The sequence below is a fragment of the Canis lupus genome, chromosome X (assembly GCF_003254725.2).
Source record: "Canis lupus dingo isolate Sandy chromosome X, ASM325472v2, whole genome shotgun sequence".
Taxonomy (NCBI): Eukaryota; Metazoa; Chordata; class Mammalia; order Carnivora; family Canidae; genus Canis; species Canis lupus.
Window position 1 is genome coordinate 86,771,534 of NC_064281.1, and position 20,218 is coordinate 86,791,751.

The 20,218-nt window shown below is 36.4% G+C and overlaps 1 protein-coding gene across 1 annotated transcript; it reads left to right on the forward strand.

The window, feature by feature from the left end:
• Nucleotides 1-18,928: 18,928 nt before the first annotated feature.
• Nucleotides 18,929-19,288, forward strand: LOC112649367 (60S ribosomal protein L37-like). The gene has a single exon (XM_035712152.2). It carries the CDS (start codon nt 18,947-18,949, stop codon nt 19,238-19,240), a length of 294 nt encoding a protein of 97 aa, XP_035568045.1. The 5' UTR covers nt 18,929-18,946; the 3' UTR covers nt 19,241-19,288.
• The last annotated feature ends 930 nt before the right edge of the window (nt 19,289-20,218 follow it).

The window sequence follows — 20,218 nt, forward strand, 5'->3', positions numbered from 1 at the left end:
GAGTTAAATTAGGATAAAAATCCTCCACCCAAGATATGAGTCCAGAGCCAGGCCCACTGCCTAAGACTCGAGGAAGATTATTCCTGTTCAGGAGTGGAAGTTGAGCTAAGTTACTTCTGAACACTGCCAGGAGTTATAATGCTTATATTATGTTTGGTTCCTAGAGGAATAGGTGGACATGGATATAAATCCATGATCAGTGGATTAGCCAAAATACCAAAATACTAGATTGGTCCCTGGATCAGTAGTATTCCATGTAGTGTTCTAGGGTAAGAGTACCAGGTAGAAGCAACTCCAAGGCCACTAAGGCAGGAAGAGAGTAGGGAGAGATAGAAAGGGAGAGTTATTAATCTGAAGACCCAGGCTTAAAGAGATGAAAAATATCTAATATTAAGAAAGACAGGTAGGGGTGCCTGGGTGGCTCATTCAGTTGGGCATCTGCCTTCAGCTAGAGTCATGATCCTGGGGTCCTGGTAGTAAACCCCATGTTGGGCTCCCTGCTTGGCAGGAAGTCTTTCTTCTTCCTCTGTCCCTGCACCCACTCATGTTTGCACGCTCTCTCTCTCTCCTAAATAAATAAAATATTTTTTAAAAGAAAAGCAGATAAAAATCAGCAGAGGATGATTTCATACCAGGTTAAAATAAAATAGAATAATCTGAAGTCTTTAAGTCAAGTATGTTTAAATATCCTTAAAGAAATAACTAATAAGAGGGGTGCTTAGGTCGCTTAGTTGGTTGAGCTTCTGCCTTTGGCTCAGGTCATAATCCCAGAGTCCTGGAATCAAGCCCCAGTTTGGGCTCCTGTCTCAGTGGGGAATCTGCTTCTCCCTCTGTCCCTCCCTCCTGCTCATGCTCTCTATATCTCTCTCTCTCTCTCTCCCTCTCTCTCTCATTTGCTCACCCTCACATAAATAAATAAAATCTTTTAAAAATGTTAAAAAAGAAATAACTAATGAAAAAATAGAAAACGAAAATACAAGAAAAAAGATGTTAAATATTTCATTAGATAATCTGGAGAGCAAATCTCTTTTTTTCCCTCTTTTTTTTCTATATCTCTCTGCAAATCTCACTCTTTAGTGTGTGTGTATATATATTTATTTCTATATATATTAGAGTAAATATATACTAAAGCAGTATATTAAATATTAAATATTGAAAAATACTAGAGAAATAAACAATAAACAAATAAATAAACACTACAATAAACAAGTTAGGGAAATAAGAGTAAGAACTGCTATTGACTTAAAATGTAAATATATTTGATTAATTATTGATATTTAAAGATAATTTTGTGTATGTATGAGTATGTGTGTTTGTTCTTAATAATAAAGAGAAAATTCCAGATTCTAGACCATGATAAAATTGGATATGTGTGTGAGTATGAAAGAGGTACCTTCAAGTAAGCTATTAAGATTTTCTGACCTTTATCTTCTTTGGAAGGATAAGTGTGCCAATTTATATTTTGTTAGAAATTGTTAAAGGTAAGGATGCATATTAAAATTTGAAAGTCTAAAATAATTTTTAAAAATCATAGCTTTCATTTTGAGTTTATCTTTGTGTATGGTGCAAGAGAGTGGTCTAGTTTCATTCTTCTTCATATGGATGTCCAATTTTCCCAGCACCATTTATTGAAGAGACTGTCTTTCTTCCAGTGGATAGTCTTTCCTCCTTTATCGAATATTAGTTGAACATAAAGTTCAGGGTCCACTTCTGGGTTCTCTATTCTGTTCCATTGATCTATGTGTCTCTTTTTGTGCCAGTACCACACTGTCTTGATGACCACAGCTTTGTAGTACAACCCAAAATCTGGCATTGTGATGCCCCCAGCTATGGTTTTCTTTTTTTTTTAAATGGATGAAAGATCTAAATGTGAGATAAGATTCCATCAAAATCCTAGAGGAGAACACAGGCAACACCCTTTTTGAACTCGGCCACAGTAACTTCTTGCAAGATACATCCACGAAAGCAAAAGAAACAAAAGCAAAAATGAACTATTGGGACTTCATCAAGATAAGAAGCTTTTGCACAGCAAAGGATACAGTCAACAAAACTAAAAGACAACCTACAGAATGGGAGAAGATATTTGCAAATGACGTATCAGATAAAGGGCTAGTTTCCAAGATCTATAAAGAAATTATTAAACTCAACACCAAAGAAACAAACCATCCAATCATGAAATGGGCAACAGACATGACAGAAATCTCACAGAGGAAGACATAGACATGGCCAACAAGCCCATGAGAAAATGCTCCACATCATTTGCCATCAGGGAAATACAAATCAAAACCACAATGAGATACCACCTCACACCAGTGAGAATGGGGAAAATTAACAAGGCAGGAAACAACAAATGTTGGAGAGGATGCGGAGAAAAGGGAACCCTCTTACACTGTTGGTGGGAATGTGAACTGGTGCAGCCACTCTGGAAAACTGTGTGGAGGTTCCTCAGAGTTAAAAATAGACCTGCCCTACGACCCAGCAATTGCCCTGCTGGGGATTTACCTCAAAGATACAGATGCAGTGAAACGCCGGGACACCTGCACCCCGATGTTTATAGCAGCAATGTCCACAATAGCCAAACTGTGGAAGGAGCCTCGGTGTCCATCGAAAGATGAATGGATAAAGAAGATGTGGTCTATGTATACAATGGAATATTACTCAGCCATTAGAAACGACAAATACCCACCATTTGCTTCGACGTGGATGGAGCTGGAGGGTGTTATGCTGAGTGAAATAAGTCAATTGGAGAAGAACAGACATTATATGGTCTCATTCATTTGGGGAATATAAATAATAGTGAAAGGGAATAGCGGGGAAGGGAGAAGAAATGGGTAGGAAATATCAGAAAGGGAGACAGAACATGGAAGACTCCTAACTCTGGGAAACGAACTAGGGGTGGTGGAAGGGGAGGAGGGCGAGGGTTGGGGGTGACTGGGTGGCGGGCACTGAGGGGGGCACTTGACGGGATGAGCACTGGGTGTTATTCTGTATGTTGGCAAATTGAACACCAATAAAAAATAAATTTATTATTACAAAAAAAATCATAGCTTTCAAACATGGACAGAAAATATAATGAATAAAGATTATCCATTCAGCAAAAGACAAAATATGAGCATAATAAACAAAACAAATGAGTAATGCACAAAATGGCAAGAATAATTATAAATATCAGTAATAATGATAAAAATGGGTAGACTAAACTTGCCTATTAAAGAATTTCAGAAAAAAAAAGAAAAAAAGAATTTCAGGGCAGCCCAGGTGGCTCAGCGGTTTAGCGCCACCCTCAGCCCAGGGCCTGATCCTGGAGACCTGGGATGGAGTCCCACGTCAGGCTCCCTGCATGGAGCCTGCTTCTCCCTCTGCCTATGTCTCTGCCTCTCTCTCTCCCCGTGTCTCTCATGAATAAATAAATAAAATCTTAAAAAAATAAAAATAAAATAATTTCAGATTAAATACACTTACATGTAAATACATACAAAAACTAATTACATGCTGTTTGAACTAAACATGCCTAAAATAAACTGATATGGATAGTTTTAAAATGATAGGAGAAGACAGTTGGTATAGTGTTTTTAATCTCCCACATAATCATACTCAAGGCCAAGAAAAGTGATGACAATAGAGGGACAATACATTCAAAATGTACAAGTAAAGATCAAATAAGAATATAGGAAAATTGTGAAGGTGTATGTTTTCAAAAGTACAGATTTTATGTACATGGAACAAATATTGAGAACATTATAAAAAGAAAATTATAGTCATGATCCTGGAGTCCTGGGATCAAGTCCCTGCATTGGGCTCCCTGCTTAGCAGGGAGCTTGCTTCTCCCTCTCCCTCTGCCCCTACCTCCATTCATATCCTCTCTTGCTTCCTCTGCTCTTCTTTCTCTCTCTCAAATAAATAACTTTTAATAAAATAAATTTTAAAAAGAGAATGCTATTATGACTTTAGAATTGGAAATTACTTCTTAAACACAATGTAAAATGTCTAAATTCTAGTAAAATATTGATAAAATGGATGAAATTTTGAAAAACAAAACTTTACAATAGAGAAAGCCTTGAATTAAAATTCAAGGCATGAACTGAGAGGCAATGTTTTCAGTGCTAGTAACAAAAAAAGACTTTGTATCAAGAACTATAAAAATTACTACAAAAAATTACATGAAGACAAACACTTCAATATAAAAAATAGTCAAGAGTCTCCTTCTGTTCAGGCTTTATAACAAAAATACCATAGACTGGATGGCTTATAAATAGATATTTCTCACAGCTTTGTAGGCTGCAAGTTCAAGTCACCAGCAGATTTCTTTGTCTGGTGAGAGCTTTCTGATTCATAATGGCCATCTTCTTACTTCTTACTGTGTCCTCACAAGGTGGAAGGGGCTAGGGAACTCTTTGGGGTTTCTTTTATAAGGGCATGGAAACCATTTTTGAGGCTCTTCTTCAAGACCTATTAACTTTCCAAAGGCGTCACCTCCACATACCAATATCCTCGGAGTTAGGTTTCAACACAGGAATTTTGAGGGGGACACAACCAATATATAGCAGCAAAAGATTTGAAAAGGTAATTAATCAAAGAGAAGATATAAGCAGCTAAAAACCTGTGAAAAACTGACAGCCATAGTCAAAGTGCAAAGTTCAATCACAAAGACTTTCCATCTCCATCACCATCTTCATCAGATGTAGCAAACATTTTAAAAAGTTTGGGATCCCTGGGTGGCTCAGCAGTTTGGCATCTGCCTTTGGCCCAGGGCGTGATCCTGGAGTCCCGGGATCCAGTCCCATGTCAGGCTCCCTGCATGGAGCCTGCTTCTCCCTCTGTGTCTCTGCCTCTTTCTCTCTCTATGTCTATCATGAATAAATAAATAAAATCTTTAAAAAAAAGTTTAACAATGCTGTCTCTAAGGCTTTGAGGAAGAAGGAACCCTCATATACTGCTTATAAGATTACAAATTGTTTTCAACACTTAAAAGAGCATTTGACAATATCCTATAAAGCTGAAGATGTTTCTTCTCTACAACTAGCACTACTCATTTCTAGGTATATTTCTTAGAGAAACTCTTAAGTATATACATAAGAAAACAGTATTTTTGAAGCACTGTAGTAACAGAAAAATAATTGTACATGTTTCTCAATTGAGGAAAGGGTTGTTATATTGCAGTCTATTCATTCAGTGGAATACTATGCAGAAATTAAAATGGATTAACTACATTTACAAATATCAGCATGGATAAATCTCTAAGATACAATGTTTAGTGTAAAGGTAACAGAAGGCAAAGTTGATGTGTGAAGGTCATATGCAGTGTGGCATGTTGCTGGTAATGAGTTTTAATTAAAGGAGAGCTGTTAATTTTCATTATTTTTAAATAATAGTAATAATATTAAAAACTAGCATCCATATGATGCTTTAGAGATTATAAGGGATTTTTTGTGTGTGTTTTACCTGATTTCATCCTCACGAGAAACTTGTGAGTTTGGTACTATTATTATTTCTACTTAAAAAAGTAATTCACCAGTTGATTCTCAGAGATGTCATATGGTGGAAAGGACACACTCAAACCCAAGTCCTTTTTTTTCAAGTTTTATTTATTTATTCATGAGAGACACACAGAGAGGCAGAGATATAGGTAAAGGGAGAAGTAGGCTCTGTGTTGAGCAGGGAGACTGATGCGGGCCTGGATCCCCGGACTCCGGGGTCATGACCTGAGCCAAAGGCAGATGTTCAACCACTGAGCCACCCAGGTGTTCTCAGCCCAAGTCTTTAATACCTACCCAAAGTGGGTGCCTGGGTGGCTCAGTTGCACATGCAACTGACTCTTGACTTCAACTCAGGTTATATTTTCTGGGTTTTGAGATTGTGCCCTGCTCCCTCTGCCCCTTCCCCCCTCACTTGTGAGTGCTTGTGCTCTCTCTCTTTCTTAAAATAAAAACAACTTACCAATGTCAGTCTTTATCCACCAAGTGGTATTCATATAATATTATCATTGTGGTCATCTATTTCATTTATGCCAAAGCATGGTATTTATTTGCTTTCAACTCCTTTTTCTCACTTCATGACCTTATTATTATAGATAGAGCCCTATCAAATGTCTCCCATCTGTGTCTGCAATTCGACTCACAGTTTTTCTTTCCTCCCCATTATTAACTACTGGCTTTTTATGACCACAACCTGTCAGTTCCACTTCCAAAAATGTATGCTAAGTCTCTTCACATATGTCCACTTCTGTTCTCACCCTAATCCAAACCATCATCATCTCATGCCTGTACTACCTCAGTAGCTTCCTACCCCCACACTGACTTGTGCCGGTTCTTCAGGTCCTCACTGACACAAAAAGTCTCCTATACTTTATTGGAAATTTTTATAGAGTGGCATAAATATATAGGATTTTGAAGGGAAGACAACTATATCTGAAAATCTTTACAGTGGTTGCCTTCATATATTGCCTCTCTCATTCTTTTTGCTCAGTTAATTAACTGTCAGCCACCACACACTCATGGAACACTGGACAGAAAAGGCCTGAACTTTCTGACCCACTCTGGCTCAACTATGTGATGTGGTTGACAAAAAAGGCAACTACACTAAAACTCTGTTGATGATGTTAAGACAGAAAGTCTACCCCCTTTTGACAAAAAAGGCATATGTTTAAATTTATAAAATACCAAAAAATTATGCAAAGAAAAATATGGTTAACTCCTACCCACTAATTCTTCCCCTGAGAGTTAAATCTTATTAAGATTTTATTACCATTTCTTTTTTAAAATTTAAACTCAGTTAGCCAACATACAGTGCATCATTAGTTTCGGATGTAGTGTTCAATAATTTATCACTTGCTTATAATACCCAGTGCTCATTCCATACATAATCTCCTTAATGCCCGTCATCCACTTATTTCATTCGCTCACCCCCTCCAGCAACCCTCAGTGTGTTTTCCGTGGTTAAGAGTCTCTTATGGTTTTTTTCTCTCTCTCTGATGACTTCCCATTAAGTTTTCCCTACCTTACCCTATAAGCATTTTATTAGCATTTCTTTAAGAAAAAGTATATTCCAGGGGTGCTTGGGTGACTCAGTCAGTTAAGCATCTGCCTTCGGCTCAGGTCATGATCTCAAGGCTCTGGGATCAAACCCCACATCAGGCTCTCTGCTCAGCAGAGTCTGCTTCTCCCTCTGTGCTCTCTCTCACACAAAAGTAAATAAATAAAAATAAAAAAATAATTTTAAAAAGTATATTCCAGTATATACATATATGTTTTCTACCTTCTACAAATACAGTTATACTTAGTTCTGCACCTTTTATTTTTCTCTTAACATAGCTTGCATGCTTGTCCATATTAGCTCAGATGGATATATTTCATTCCTATTTATAACTATATATTTCATCAAACGTGTTTAACTAGACCCTTCAATATCATCATGTCTACTTTTTTCTGACCTTTTTGAGATATTATTGACATATAGAATATGTAAGTTTAAGGGGTAAAATGTGATTTGGTACACATATATATTGCGAAGTGATTACCATATTAAGGTTAGTTTTCACCTCCATGCCCTCATATAATTACCATTTTGTGTTGTGACAGCATTTAAGATTGAGTGTTAACAACTTTAGAGTATATAATAAAGTATTGTTAATTACAGTTACCATGCTTATACTAGATCCCTAGAACTTATTCATCTTATAGCTAGAAGTTTGTACCCTTTGACTAACATCTCTCCATTTCCCCCACCACCCCAGACCCTGGAAGCCACCATTCTACTCTCGATTTCTATGAGTTTGGATTTCTTATATTCTGTATTAAGTAAGAACATATAATATTTACCTTTCTCTGACTTACTTCATTTATTTTACTTGAGGGCATAATGCCCTCAATGTCCAAACATATTGTTGAAAATAGCAGGACTTCCTTCTTTTTATGGCAGAATAGTATTCCGTCATATATATATACATATGTGTGTGTGTGTGTGTGTGTGTGTGTGTGTATGTCACATTTTCTGTGCCCATTCATCCATTGATAGACACATAGGTTGTTTCCATTACTTGGCTATTCTGAATAATGCTGCAGTGAATATAGGAGTGCAGACATCTCTTTAAGATAATCATTTTCATCTCAAGGTACACTATTTTATTTTTGGAAAGCCCTGTTTAAGGAAGATATTTCTTTTTTAAAAAGATTTTATTTATTTATTTATTACAGAGAGAGAGAGAGAGAGAGAGAGAGAGGCAGAAGCACAGGCAGAGGGAGAAGCAGGCTCCATGTAGGGAGCCCGACATGGGACTTGATCCTGGGTCTCTAGGATCAGGCCCTGGGCTGAAGGCGGCGCTAAACCACTAAGCCACCAGAGCTGCCCTAAGAGAGATATTTCTTATACAGAGCTTAAATTTATTTCTTCATAGTTTCCACCAGCTGATATTTTCTTCAGTCTTATCATCACTACATCTTTGCACCCAAAATTTCTATTGTCCAGATGCCTTATGCCTATCCCTCCTGATTAGCTGAGCTCTGCACATGAATGAAGGGTTTATTCAAGTCCTATATATTCTTTAAAATGTCTTGACTCAGAATGTATAAATCTTATTTATTAGTCCTCCAGTTCACTAAATCTATTTTTTGTCCTATTCATTTTATAACTGAGCATATCCAGTGAGATTATTTTTTAATTTCAGCTATTTTATTTTTAGGTCCTATAGTTTCCAATTGGTTCTTTTTTAGAACCTGTATTTCTTTGAACTTTCATTTTTTCCCCATTTGTTTCAAGAGAATTTGCAGTTACTTGTAAAAACATATTTATAATGCCTGCTTTAAAATCCTTGTCAGGGATCCCTGGGTGGCGCAGCGGTTTGGCGCCTGCCTTTGACCCAGGGCGCGATCCTGGAGACCCGGAATCGAATCCCACGTCGGGCTCCCGGTGCATGGAGCCTGCTTCTCCCTCTGCCTGTGTCTCTGCCTCTCTCTCTCTCTCTCTCTCTCTCTCTCTCTCTCTCTCTCTCTGTGACTATCATAAATAAATAAAAAAAAATTAAAAAAAAAAGAAAAATAAATTAATAAATAAAATCCTTGTCAGACAACCTGGGCATCTGTTTCATTGCAGTATGTCAGTCATTGTCTCTTCTCATTCAAGTAGTGTTTTTTATTGTTTTGTATGGCTATCAATTTACAGTTGTATACTGGACATTTTGTGTAGTATGTCAGAAGACCCTTGAGCTCCTTTAAATCTTCTATTTTAGTAGGCAGTCATCCTATTTAGGCTTTGCCTGTAGATCGTTGCTTAATTTTTGTGAGCTGTAGTTCAAATGATAATTTTCAGAGCCTTGGAATTCTATTCTGATTGGCTTTCTACTTTTGGTTCCACTGGAGCTCTTACTTAATTCCTGCATGTGCTGCCTACACTGCCTAGTGTCATTTAGTGTGAAGTTCAGGAAGCTCTAGGTTTTGGTTGCTTCCACTCTGTAGGCAGTGTCACTGGTGTCCCAGGGATGTGACAGGGACCCTCATATTCTTGCTTCTATGGCCAATTGTGCTGTCATTGATTTGGGTGGGGAATTGTGGATGAGTCCCTGACTGGCCCCATACTCCTATTCTGGAAGATAAAAGGCTGCTGCCACTCTGGGTTTAGGAAAGGGATCCCACTGTTTCTCTTCTGTGGTAGATAGGGCTCCCACTGTGGATGTACTGCACAACATGAGATTTTTACTGGGCTTTGTTAATGTTACTGCTACAGAAGATCTGCCCATTGCTGCCCTGGATGTTGGACAGGGAATGCTTGGTGCTCCCACTATGGCAGAAAAGGGCACCTGCCTCAGTGTACCAATAGACACTGCTGTTGTTGCTATTTCTATGATTGGCCAAGGCTGGTCCAGATGTGAAGTCGTCAGTACGTCTATGTTGGATCCCACTGCTCCTGCTGCTGCTTTGTAGATCCAGCTGATGTTGTCTTGGTTGTTGGGCAGGAATAATGCTGTTGCTGCTGCTGTGGTAGATTAGGTTGTACACTGCCTTGAGTATAGGGTATGGATGATCTCTCTGCTAGGTCTCTGCTGTGCTACCTGTTTTGGGTCCTTTGGCCACAGAGGTCAGGATTTTCTGGTATTCTTTTGTTTTTCTTCTGTGCTCATTGAATATTACAGACTATAGCCCTCACAAAAGCCCAGTCTGGAATATATGGGAGAAAAGGAAAAGCCAAGTTCTTCAAGTTCGAAATTTCTAGCCAGTTTGCCTTTTTCTTTCCATCTTTCAAGATCCTTTTATGATTATCTATTGAATTATTTCCAAAGCATGTAGTTTTATTTAGAGGGGAAGTGCAGGAAAAACCAAGTGCCATCTTTTCCTGGAACTGGAAAATCTATGCCTTTTTATGATATTTAATAACAAGGGGATGAGGGCTTAAGTATTTTGTGGAGTATATGAAACTAACCTACTGGGATCCACGTTAGAGCAAGATATTAAAAGTAAATATCTGCTCTCCTTTCTCCCTTCATATTTAATAGTGTAATTGTGAAGAGGATTAGAGATTTGTTTGACTTTTATTTCTTACTAATGAGGTATCAATTATCACAATGAATAATCATTCTCACTGTGCATATTAGCTCCCTTTTAAACAGCTACACATCAGTTGCCCTCAGTGTAACAAAATGGGGCATTTCTTTTAATTTTCTTGGATTTTTCTCATTCCTTTTGCAGTGACCTTAATGATGTTTGCATTCTAGATTTTAATATTAAATTTTGCAGAAGCATAACAGATGATAATTTGGAAATTCTAGCAAAAAATATTTAACTTAATGTGGAATGAACAATTATACAATGACTAATGAGGTTTTTGACTCACCGAGTTTCTAAAAATTTTACTTACCATTTTGACTAACACGAAAAGATAGAGGATTTAATTAAGCATAACATTTTTGAAAGATCATTGTTTCAGTAAACTTTCATCTTAGCCCCAGCTTTCTTTATCACTTGTGATTCAATAAGAAGTTGATATTTGGTTTTTGTCCCCAGTTCCTGACCTGGAGTTTCTAAAACACTTGGATTGCCTGAGTGAAGGTGATAGGAGTGTCTTTTGTTATTTATAACAGGCCCCTTTCAACCAAACCTAAATTTATGCTAATAGACTTTTGGGGAGACTCTAGACAGCTTTTGAATGGGGATGTTTGCCACAGAAACCAACATGTGTTTAGAGCTTTGGGATTTTTCACCCCATCCCACACCCCTGAACTTCCAGGGAGAGGAGAGGGACTAGAGATTAAGTTCAATCACCAGTGGTCAATGATTTAATCAATCATGTCTATGAAATGGGACCTCCATAAAACCCCTAAATGATAGGACTCAAAGGGCTTCCAAATTAGTAAACATATCCACCTACTTGGAGAGTGGCACATCCCAATTCCATGCTGACAGAATCTCTTGCACTCAGGAACCTTTTGCACTTCACCTTATGTATCTCTTCATCTGGTCTTTCATTTGTATCCTTTATTTTAAACTGGTAATAGTAAAGTACTTTCCTGAGTTCTGTGAGCTATTCTACCAAATTATTAAACCTGAGGAGGGGGCTGTGGAAACTCCCTGAGTTTATAGCTAGTAGATCAGACGTACAGGTGGTAACCTGGAACCTACAACTGGCACCTGAATTTGGGGCAGTCTTGTGAGACTGGGCCCATAACCTGTGGGGTCTATGCTAACTCTGATTAATTAGTGTCAGAATTGAATTAATTGTAGGACATACAGTTGTTGGAGAGTAGAGAACTGGTTGGCATGGGGGAAAAGAACTCATATTTTGGTGTCAGTAAAATACTACAGACCACAGCCCTCATTGTTTCCTTCAAGTAGATATATATCTGGAATTGTAGCTGCTGAAAAACCGTGGAATAGTAAGAAGTATTGAGTAAATAGCTTTAAAATTATCTGCATTGTCTTGAATAATATGTAATCTTTTCTACCTTAAATACTTCTTTTTAAAGATTATTCATGAGAAACACACAGAGAGAGGCAGAGACAGAGGCAAAGGGAGAAGCAGGCTCCCTGCGGGGAGCCCCATGTGGGACTCAATCCCAAGATCCTGGGATCACGACCTGAGCCAAAGGCAGATGCTCAACCAGAGCCACCCAGGCATCCCTGAATTAAATACTTCTTATTCAAATGGAAAGAGTCCACATTTTATTAGAAACTTATATTCTATATTCTCTCTATATATAAATATATACTTTCTATATATACTCTATCTCTCTATATATTCACACATATATACTCATATACTCTGTACACACACACACACACACACTCTATGTTATACTATAAAGAGATTTTCTCTTGTAGGAAAAGGATTGTATCTTACGCCTTTCTATATTCCATTTAGCACATCTCCCTAAAACTACAAAGTGCTCAATAAATATTTGCTCTTGACGATATTGGTGAAATTATCATTCCCACAAAGGACAACCTGAACCTTCTGAAATGGAGCAAATATACCATCACCTTGAACTTTTTTCAGGATGAATGTCTTTTAAGTGACAAGTACAAGTAGGAGCTAGCAGACTGTTTGTTAGCCTTTACCATGAAAGCAGATTAAAATTCTCCAGAGTGTAATAAGTCCCTGGGAGACTGTTCCACTTATTATAAATTTCCTTCATTTATCTCATTACCTGAAGTGACATTTAACATCTTGCTCGGTTGGAATAATTTGATCTAATGCACATTACCTTTCTTATGAATGATGATGGTTCTAGTCAAAGATGAAAGCTTAGTTATAACAATAGCATTCTGTCAAATTCATATAATATTGCCAAAAATGTTGTGAATGGTAATTTAAAGATACTGTTTTTTATCCATTTTGAACTACCACATTATTTTCTTCTACCTCTTTTCAGCCTGTTACCTCCAAATTTGTAACTGATTTTTCTACATAATGAGTATCTTGACTCTCCCATTATCCCTTTTGCTGACCTTATTAACTTCTCTTATTTGATGCTATTTTGTCTGTTAGCTGAGTTGATGAGGTCCACGGTTGGGTATAAAATAGGCAACAAACTTGAGGTCTGCTGTGAAAATATTTCTAGTCCTTATCATTATCTTTGGTATTGGCTCTTGTCAAACTAGTTCCATTGTACTACACTCTGGATGCTATACTATAGTTTTAAGAACCACATATTTGACTCTTTCTTAAAATATTGTGTTTGAATTAATACTTAATTCTCTACTTTCCTGACTTGAGTTGGTTAACCACCAGATGTCTTGAATGGACTCTGGTTGTGCCAATATACTGGACATTTACAGCCACTACTTCTTTAAAAACTACTTGGAGGATACATGCTTCCCCTGGAGGCGTTGGCTTTAGTTCCTGAACTGCCTAGAGCTCCACTTTAGGCTGTGAGCTTCCCCAGTATTTTCAATATTTGATTATCTCAATATTTTTAATTAACCCCAGATCTTTTTGTATACAAGCAGAGAATGCTAATAACCCAAAACCTAATGCAAGGAAATGAAAAGCATCTATTAACACCATAGACTTAGCCTCAGATATATGGATTACAATCTCTCCATGTGACGGCTAATTTTGTGTGTCAACTTGGCTAAGCCACAGAACCTAAATATTTGGCCACACATTGTTGTAGATGTTTCTGTGAAGGTATTTTTTTAATGGGATTAAGATTTAAATCAGTAGACTTTGAGTAAAGCAAAGTTTAAACCATAAACCAAAATGTGAGTGGGCCTCATCCAATCAGTTGAGGGCTTTAACAGCTAAGGACTGGCCTCTCCGAAAGAAAAAGGAATTCTGCCAGCAGATTGACTTCAGACATAAACTGCAACTCTGTTCTGGGTGTCCAGCCTTCTGACCCATCCTGCAGATTTTAAACTTGAATTTGCCAACCTCCACAAGCATGTGAGCCAGTTCCTTAAAAATGTGTGTGTGTATGTGTGTTTGTGTGTGTGTGTGTGTGCATTTTTTTTTCTATTTCTTATCGGGAGTACCCTGACTAATATCTTCCAGAGTCACTAGTAGGGATTAAACCTTCTGAAATAAATCCCTGAATTTTTGAGAAGGAAGAAACCTTTTACTTGTTTTTCCATTCTGATATTTCTAATAAAGGGGATGAAAATAAAATGATTTTTTAAAACTTTACTATGTACCGTCTTGCTTTTATAAGCACCATGAGGTATGGTGCTTATGAGGTAACGTAGTACCATTCTACTTTATATATTTAGAAACTGAAGCTTGTGGAGTTAAATTACTTTGTTCAAGTCACCCAGCTAATGAATGCTAGAGTTAGATTTCAAACTCTGGCATCTACGTTAATATTGTTCCAACTTCATAGCAGCAATGTCCACAATAGCCAAACTGTGGAAGGAGCCTCGGTGTCCATCGAAAGATGAATGGATAAAGAAGAAGTGGTCTATGTATACAATGGAATATTACTCAGCCATTAGAAATGACAAATACCCACCATTTGCTTCGACATGGATGGAACTGGAGGGTATTATGCTGAGTGAAGTAAGTCAATCGGAGAAGGACAAACATTATATGGTCTCATTCATTTGGGGAATATAAAAAATAGTGAAAGGGAATAAAGAGGAAAGGAGAAAAAAATGAGTGGGAAATATCAGAAAGGGAGACAGAACATGAGAGACTCCTAACTCTGGGAAACGAACTAGGGGTGGTAGAAAGGGAGGTGCACAGGGGGTTGGAGTGACTGGGTGACAGGCACTGAGAGGGGCACTTGATGGGATGAGCACTGGGTGTTATTCTATATGTTGGCAAATTGAACACCAATAAAAAATAAATTTATAAAAAAAATATTGTTCTAACCTGAGTTCCACTCATGGAACTCTGTCAGTTATAACAATGATTAAGTCACTTCCTCCTTATACAACTATCTTGGAATATAATGATGCGTACTTATATCTAAAATCAAATTTTGGTCCATATGTCATGAGAATTTCATCCTGTGTGGGTGATTAAGTGGTGGTTGCATATATATTTTGTGTTAAAATCAGGAACTGGTGCCTAACCACAGGAATTGGGCAGATTTGCTTGTTTTAATATAGAAAGCCTGATGTCCCACAAAATTCATCCATCCTTAGCAAACCAGCAGAGTCAGTCACCTTAGGTTAAAAAAACCAGATCTGTAGAAAGTAATCAATAGAGAAGAGGTTTCCTTTGCAATAAATGAACCAAAGTTTTGCATGTAATTTAAGACAAACATTTGTACAAATAAATTATTCTGTTCATTTCCTTAATATTGACTTATTAATACTTAATTTTTTGATGTTGTACGTGGTTTTTAGGTTTTTACTGCCCTATATTTCAAGTTTTTAGAATTAAACATTTGTTCTATTATTAACCCACTGACAAGAAGAATCAACCTGTCTAATCAAATATGTAATCACCTACATAATTTTTCCATAAAAATGTAAATTTTGGAATTTTTTTTTTTAAGTTTGGTCAGGTGATTTTCAAAACTTGAAATTTCTATGATTTTTTTAAAAATTCAGTTTGACTGTGAAATTGATCTGGTTACTATTATTCTAGGCAATGAGTTCCTTAAAAGCAAAGTGACTTTTGGACAGTTTACAATCATCAAATACTTCACCCCATAGAGCAGTCAGCCTACATGCATTGATATAACACAAAAAGAGCTTGTTGAAAACTGAAAGATTCAGTAAATAAATTCATTAATTTGGAAAAATGTCAAAGAAATAATTTGTTGTTTTTCAACATTTTTTCTCCACTTAATCTGGCCAAAGCACACAGAAAAAAAAATCCTATTAGGTATTTTAGGTTAGCTAAAATAGTTTACCTTAAGCTATTATTCTATGATGCAATTTCCTATCACGATCTGCTTTACCTTAAAGCTCTGACTATTATCACAGAATACTATCAGTAGTTTTGGAAGGCCTTTGATCTGGAGAGCAAGTAGAAATTATAAAGAAGAAAAAAAATGTTCTTGAAAAACTTTTTTCTTAGGGCTCTCCAGTTACACATTCATTACCTTTTCCTTATCTGTTTATCTATGGGGAAGATTTCTAGATTTGAGGAAGTTTTTCTTCTTTGTCAAATGCCTCTTTATCCAGTAAGCTGCTGCCTCCCCCATGGTTCTTTATCTGCCATCCATTATACTTTTTAAAAATATTTTATTTATTTATTCATGAGAGACATAGAGAGGAAGAGAGGCAGAGACACAGGAGAAGCAGGATCCATGCAGGGAGCCCGATGTGGGACTCTATCTCGGGACTCCAGGATCACGGCCTGAGTTGAAGGCAGACACCCAACCAACCACTGAGCCACCCAGGTGTCCTGCCATCCATTATACTTACATGTAGCCCCATCATACCTGAGGAGTCTTTAATCCCAAAGTGGCTCTGTCAGTGCCATGCTGTATTCTCCATTTTCCTTAGGCACAGTCATGTCTGGTCTATGTATTACAGCAAGTCCTATCTTCTAAACTATGCTAAACTCTTTGAGTTACTTTTCTGGTGGTTTTCCATTCCTTGTCTGTGGATCATCACAGGAAGAGGAGACTTGAATGATTCATAGGATTTGCTCAAACCAGGTAGCGGAGAGAATTCTAAGCAATGAAAATGACACACATAAAGACAGTAGAAAGAACAAGAAGGCTGCCATCACTGGAGCATAGGTAATAAGGTGACAAGTGTCATGAGAAGAGTATGTAATTTTAACTCAAAACAGTGAATAATATGGATGTTTCAAGAAATTTTACGTCTAATTTAGAAAATTCTTGGAGTCAAGTGACTTTTAGTCATGGTTTTTCTTATCACATCTTGGAGGCAATTTTCTATTGGGCCTATGAAAATTAGACAGCTCTATTAAAAACTTCATTCATTCCCCCAAAGAACTTTTGAAGACCCTTTCACAAAGTAACACTTTCCTTAGGGCATATGGATTTCTTCATCCATAGAGGCTATTATTATATATTTTGAGAGCAAAAAAGCATAGAGGATGTTTTTGAGCTTGACTTCCTTGAAAATATCTGGGTGCTAGAGATATATTGTAGCTCTGTAGAAAATAGCAAATGTGGGAATTTTTTGTATATATTTCAAACCTCATTTAGAATCTGGATGTGATTCGAGCTGGTGTCAAGGATGCATGAAATTAAATTTAAGAAAGCTCAGCTTTAAGAAATACCAATTTCTTTCTGCATTGGGTAGTTAAATTCTGGGTAGAAATTAAAACCAGTCATTTTCCTTTTGAAATTAATAACACTGGTGAGTTTTTTTCGTAATTCCACAAATCAAATATGTACTGATAATTTAAGGGGCTAAAGTTACATTCAAGGAGTCTTACAAAAAGAAAAGTAGAAGGTCTGTGGGGTGGAAAACCATCTCATGGGAGTCTGCCACTTTCTGACTAGGGGGCAAAGTCATATTTTTAAGCATGTCTGCAAAAGTCATCCTCATAGAAAGTATGTTTTTAACAGAATGATAAATCAGATTTTAAAATAGTATTCTACTAGATATTTTATTTTAAAAGACTCAAAAACCATATGGTATATTTTGTAAATAATTTAGAGTTTAACTGTTCAAGTTTTCAAATCAAGATATATTTTAGTATTTAATTTTAAAAGCCTCAAATTTCAAAATATACATTAAAGTGGTTTCCATATACACTTTTATTCACATGAATAATACTAATGCAATATATTCAAAAACTTTATTGGAAGAAGATTGTTATTCAATTTTATAAACGAATTGCAAAGGAATTATAAAATTGAACAAGCATCACCAGTAGCTCTTAATGTATTTTTAAATATGGGATTATTCTCTGCAGTGGGATATTTTACAAAAGGTAGTAACATTCAGTTTTTCTTATATTGCAAAGTTTCTAAATTCTAGATGAGACAGTCATTTTCTCAAGATGCTTTGAATTATAAAATTGTGCATTTTCAAATTGCTTGCTCATCTCTTATCATTTGACCTTTTCCACGATCCTATAAAATAATTAGAACTGATATGGTTGATTACAGATGAGGAAACTGAAATTCAAAAAGCCAAGAAGACAAGGAAGATTACAAGGCTAATGGGTTAAGGAGGGAAGACAGGCACTTGGAATCTGTAGCTCCCAATCCATTGTTCTTTCCATTCTGTGTGGTCTCTTCTCAAACTGTCACGATTAGACACTTAGTTCAACCTGATTATTTCCCCAAAATTCAAGGGGAGAGGGGTTCTTAATAACACTATACTTGGGACACAAGACTTAAGCAAGAAGTCACATATATGAAACCTAATATTAGAGAAACTGCTTTGGCACAGAAAAGAGTCTGTTATAAAGGACATGCCCTTCTTATGTATTTTTGTAACAGATCTAGTCTTACATTAATGGCATCTATGAAGTGAAGTTGTGCAATTACTTAATATTTTAAATATTTAAATATTAAGGACCTTTAAGGACCTAAGATTGTACAACTGATTTTTCTATCTTATTAGTTTTGAATTAATTTCTCTCAGGTCTATTAAGAGATAGTTGTGATACCTTTATTAGTTTCATTTTATAATTAATTCATATGAGTCTCAGTTTTAGAAGAGTAAAATAAGTGTATGATGTCTTTCCTCTGCTATGTATTATCCTAGTCTTTCTTTTTTATATTTGGGGCTATTAAAATTGCTATTTTGAATATGGAGTAAAAATTCTTTCTTGTTCAAAGTACTTGGAAATGACACCACGCATTAGTTCTGCATTGATATTTTCAATACAATGCTTTTATTAAATAAATAAGGAATTGATTTTAATTCATGTAAAAACTATATTTTCTAAAAGAAAATAGTATTCCTTTTATATTTTAATATGGCTACCCATATCTGAACGAATTACAAATGCAAAGTTCTTTCAATTTCATTTCTGGCAGTAAAATGAAGAATACTTGCAAGTAATTATTTAACACATCATATGTGATATTCATTATCTTTAAATTTTGTTTGATATGGGGGTCTGCCGCGGAAACAAGATGACGAAAGGGACGTCATCGTTCAGAAAGCGTCGCAATAAGATGCACACGTTGTGCCGCAGCTGTGGCTCTAAGGCCTACCACCTTCAGAAGTCCACCTGCGGCAAGTGCGGCTACCCTGCCAAGCAGAAGAGAAAGTATAACTGGAGTGCCAAGGCTGAAAGACGGAATACCACTGGGACCGGTCGAATGAGGCACCTAAAAATTGTATACCGCAGATTCAGGCATGGATTCCGTGAAGGAACGACACCTAAGCCCAAGAGGGCAGCTGTTGCAGCATCCAATTCATCTTAAGGATTTCAACGATTAGTCAAAATAAACTTTCTGGTTTTAAAAAGTAAAAATAAATAAATAAATAAATAAATAAATAAATAAATAAATAAATTTTGTTTGCTATTGTTTGGAATTGATAAATGCTCTATAATCACAAAAATTAATTGCTTTATTGAATATAAATACTATGTAGAATAAAACCTTAATTTTTATTCAAGAAGTTACCAAGCATTGTTATTTTTGGATTTTTTTTACCACAAAGTATAACATGAAGTTGCTGCTGGTGCTGTAAACTCTAGATCATATATCATGGGCTTTCCAATACAAACCTGAGATAAGAGATGAGAAATTACCTTTAGACAGGAGAGTTTGTGAACCAATATTTTGCTTCTGTATAAGAGAAAAAGAAAAATCGTGCTTTGTGTTTCTGAATAATTTTAATGGACTCTGGTTGAAACTATCATTTATGGAATCTAATATCTGTTTTAAAAAACCTTGGGAAAACTTGAAGATAAAAGGAATTGGAGGCACTGAGGACAGTGATAAATACAGAAATAGATTCATAGGAAGTCTTGAGCCTTTATTGAGTACGCCTTAGGAAATTTCAAGTATACAATACCATATTATTAACCACAGTCACTATGCTGTGCATTAAGTCCTCAGAAATTATCCTTCTTTTGACTGATAGTTTGTACCCTTTGACATATATTTCCACATTTCCCACTCCCCTCAGTCCTTTGCAACCTCCGTTATATTCTGTTTCTATGAAATTGACTTTTTAGAAAAAGTTTCCATGTATAAGTGAGATCATACAGTATTTATCTTTCTTTGTATGGCTTGTTTCACTTAGCATAATGCCCTCCAGGCTCATCCATGTTATCACAAATGGCAGGATTATCTTCTTTTTTTTAATTTTTATTTATTTATGATAGTCACAGAGAGAGAGAGAGAGAGGCAGAGACATAGGCAGAGGGAGAAGCAGGCTCCATGCACCGAGAG

Bases quoted from the DNA above. Each gene is read 5' to 3' on its own strand.
- LOC112649367 (XM_035712152.2), top strand. From the start codon at position 18,947: ATGACGAAAGGGACGTCATCGTTCAGAAAGCGTCGCAATAAGATGCAC.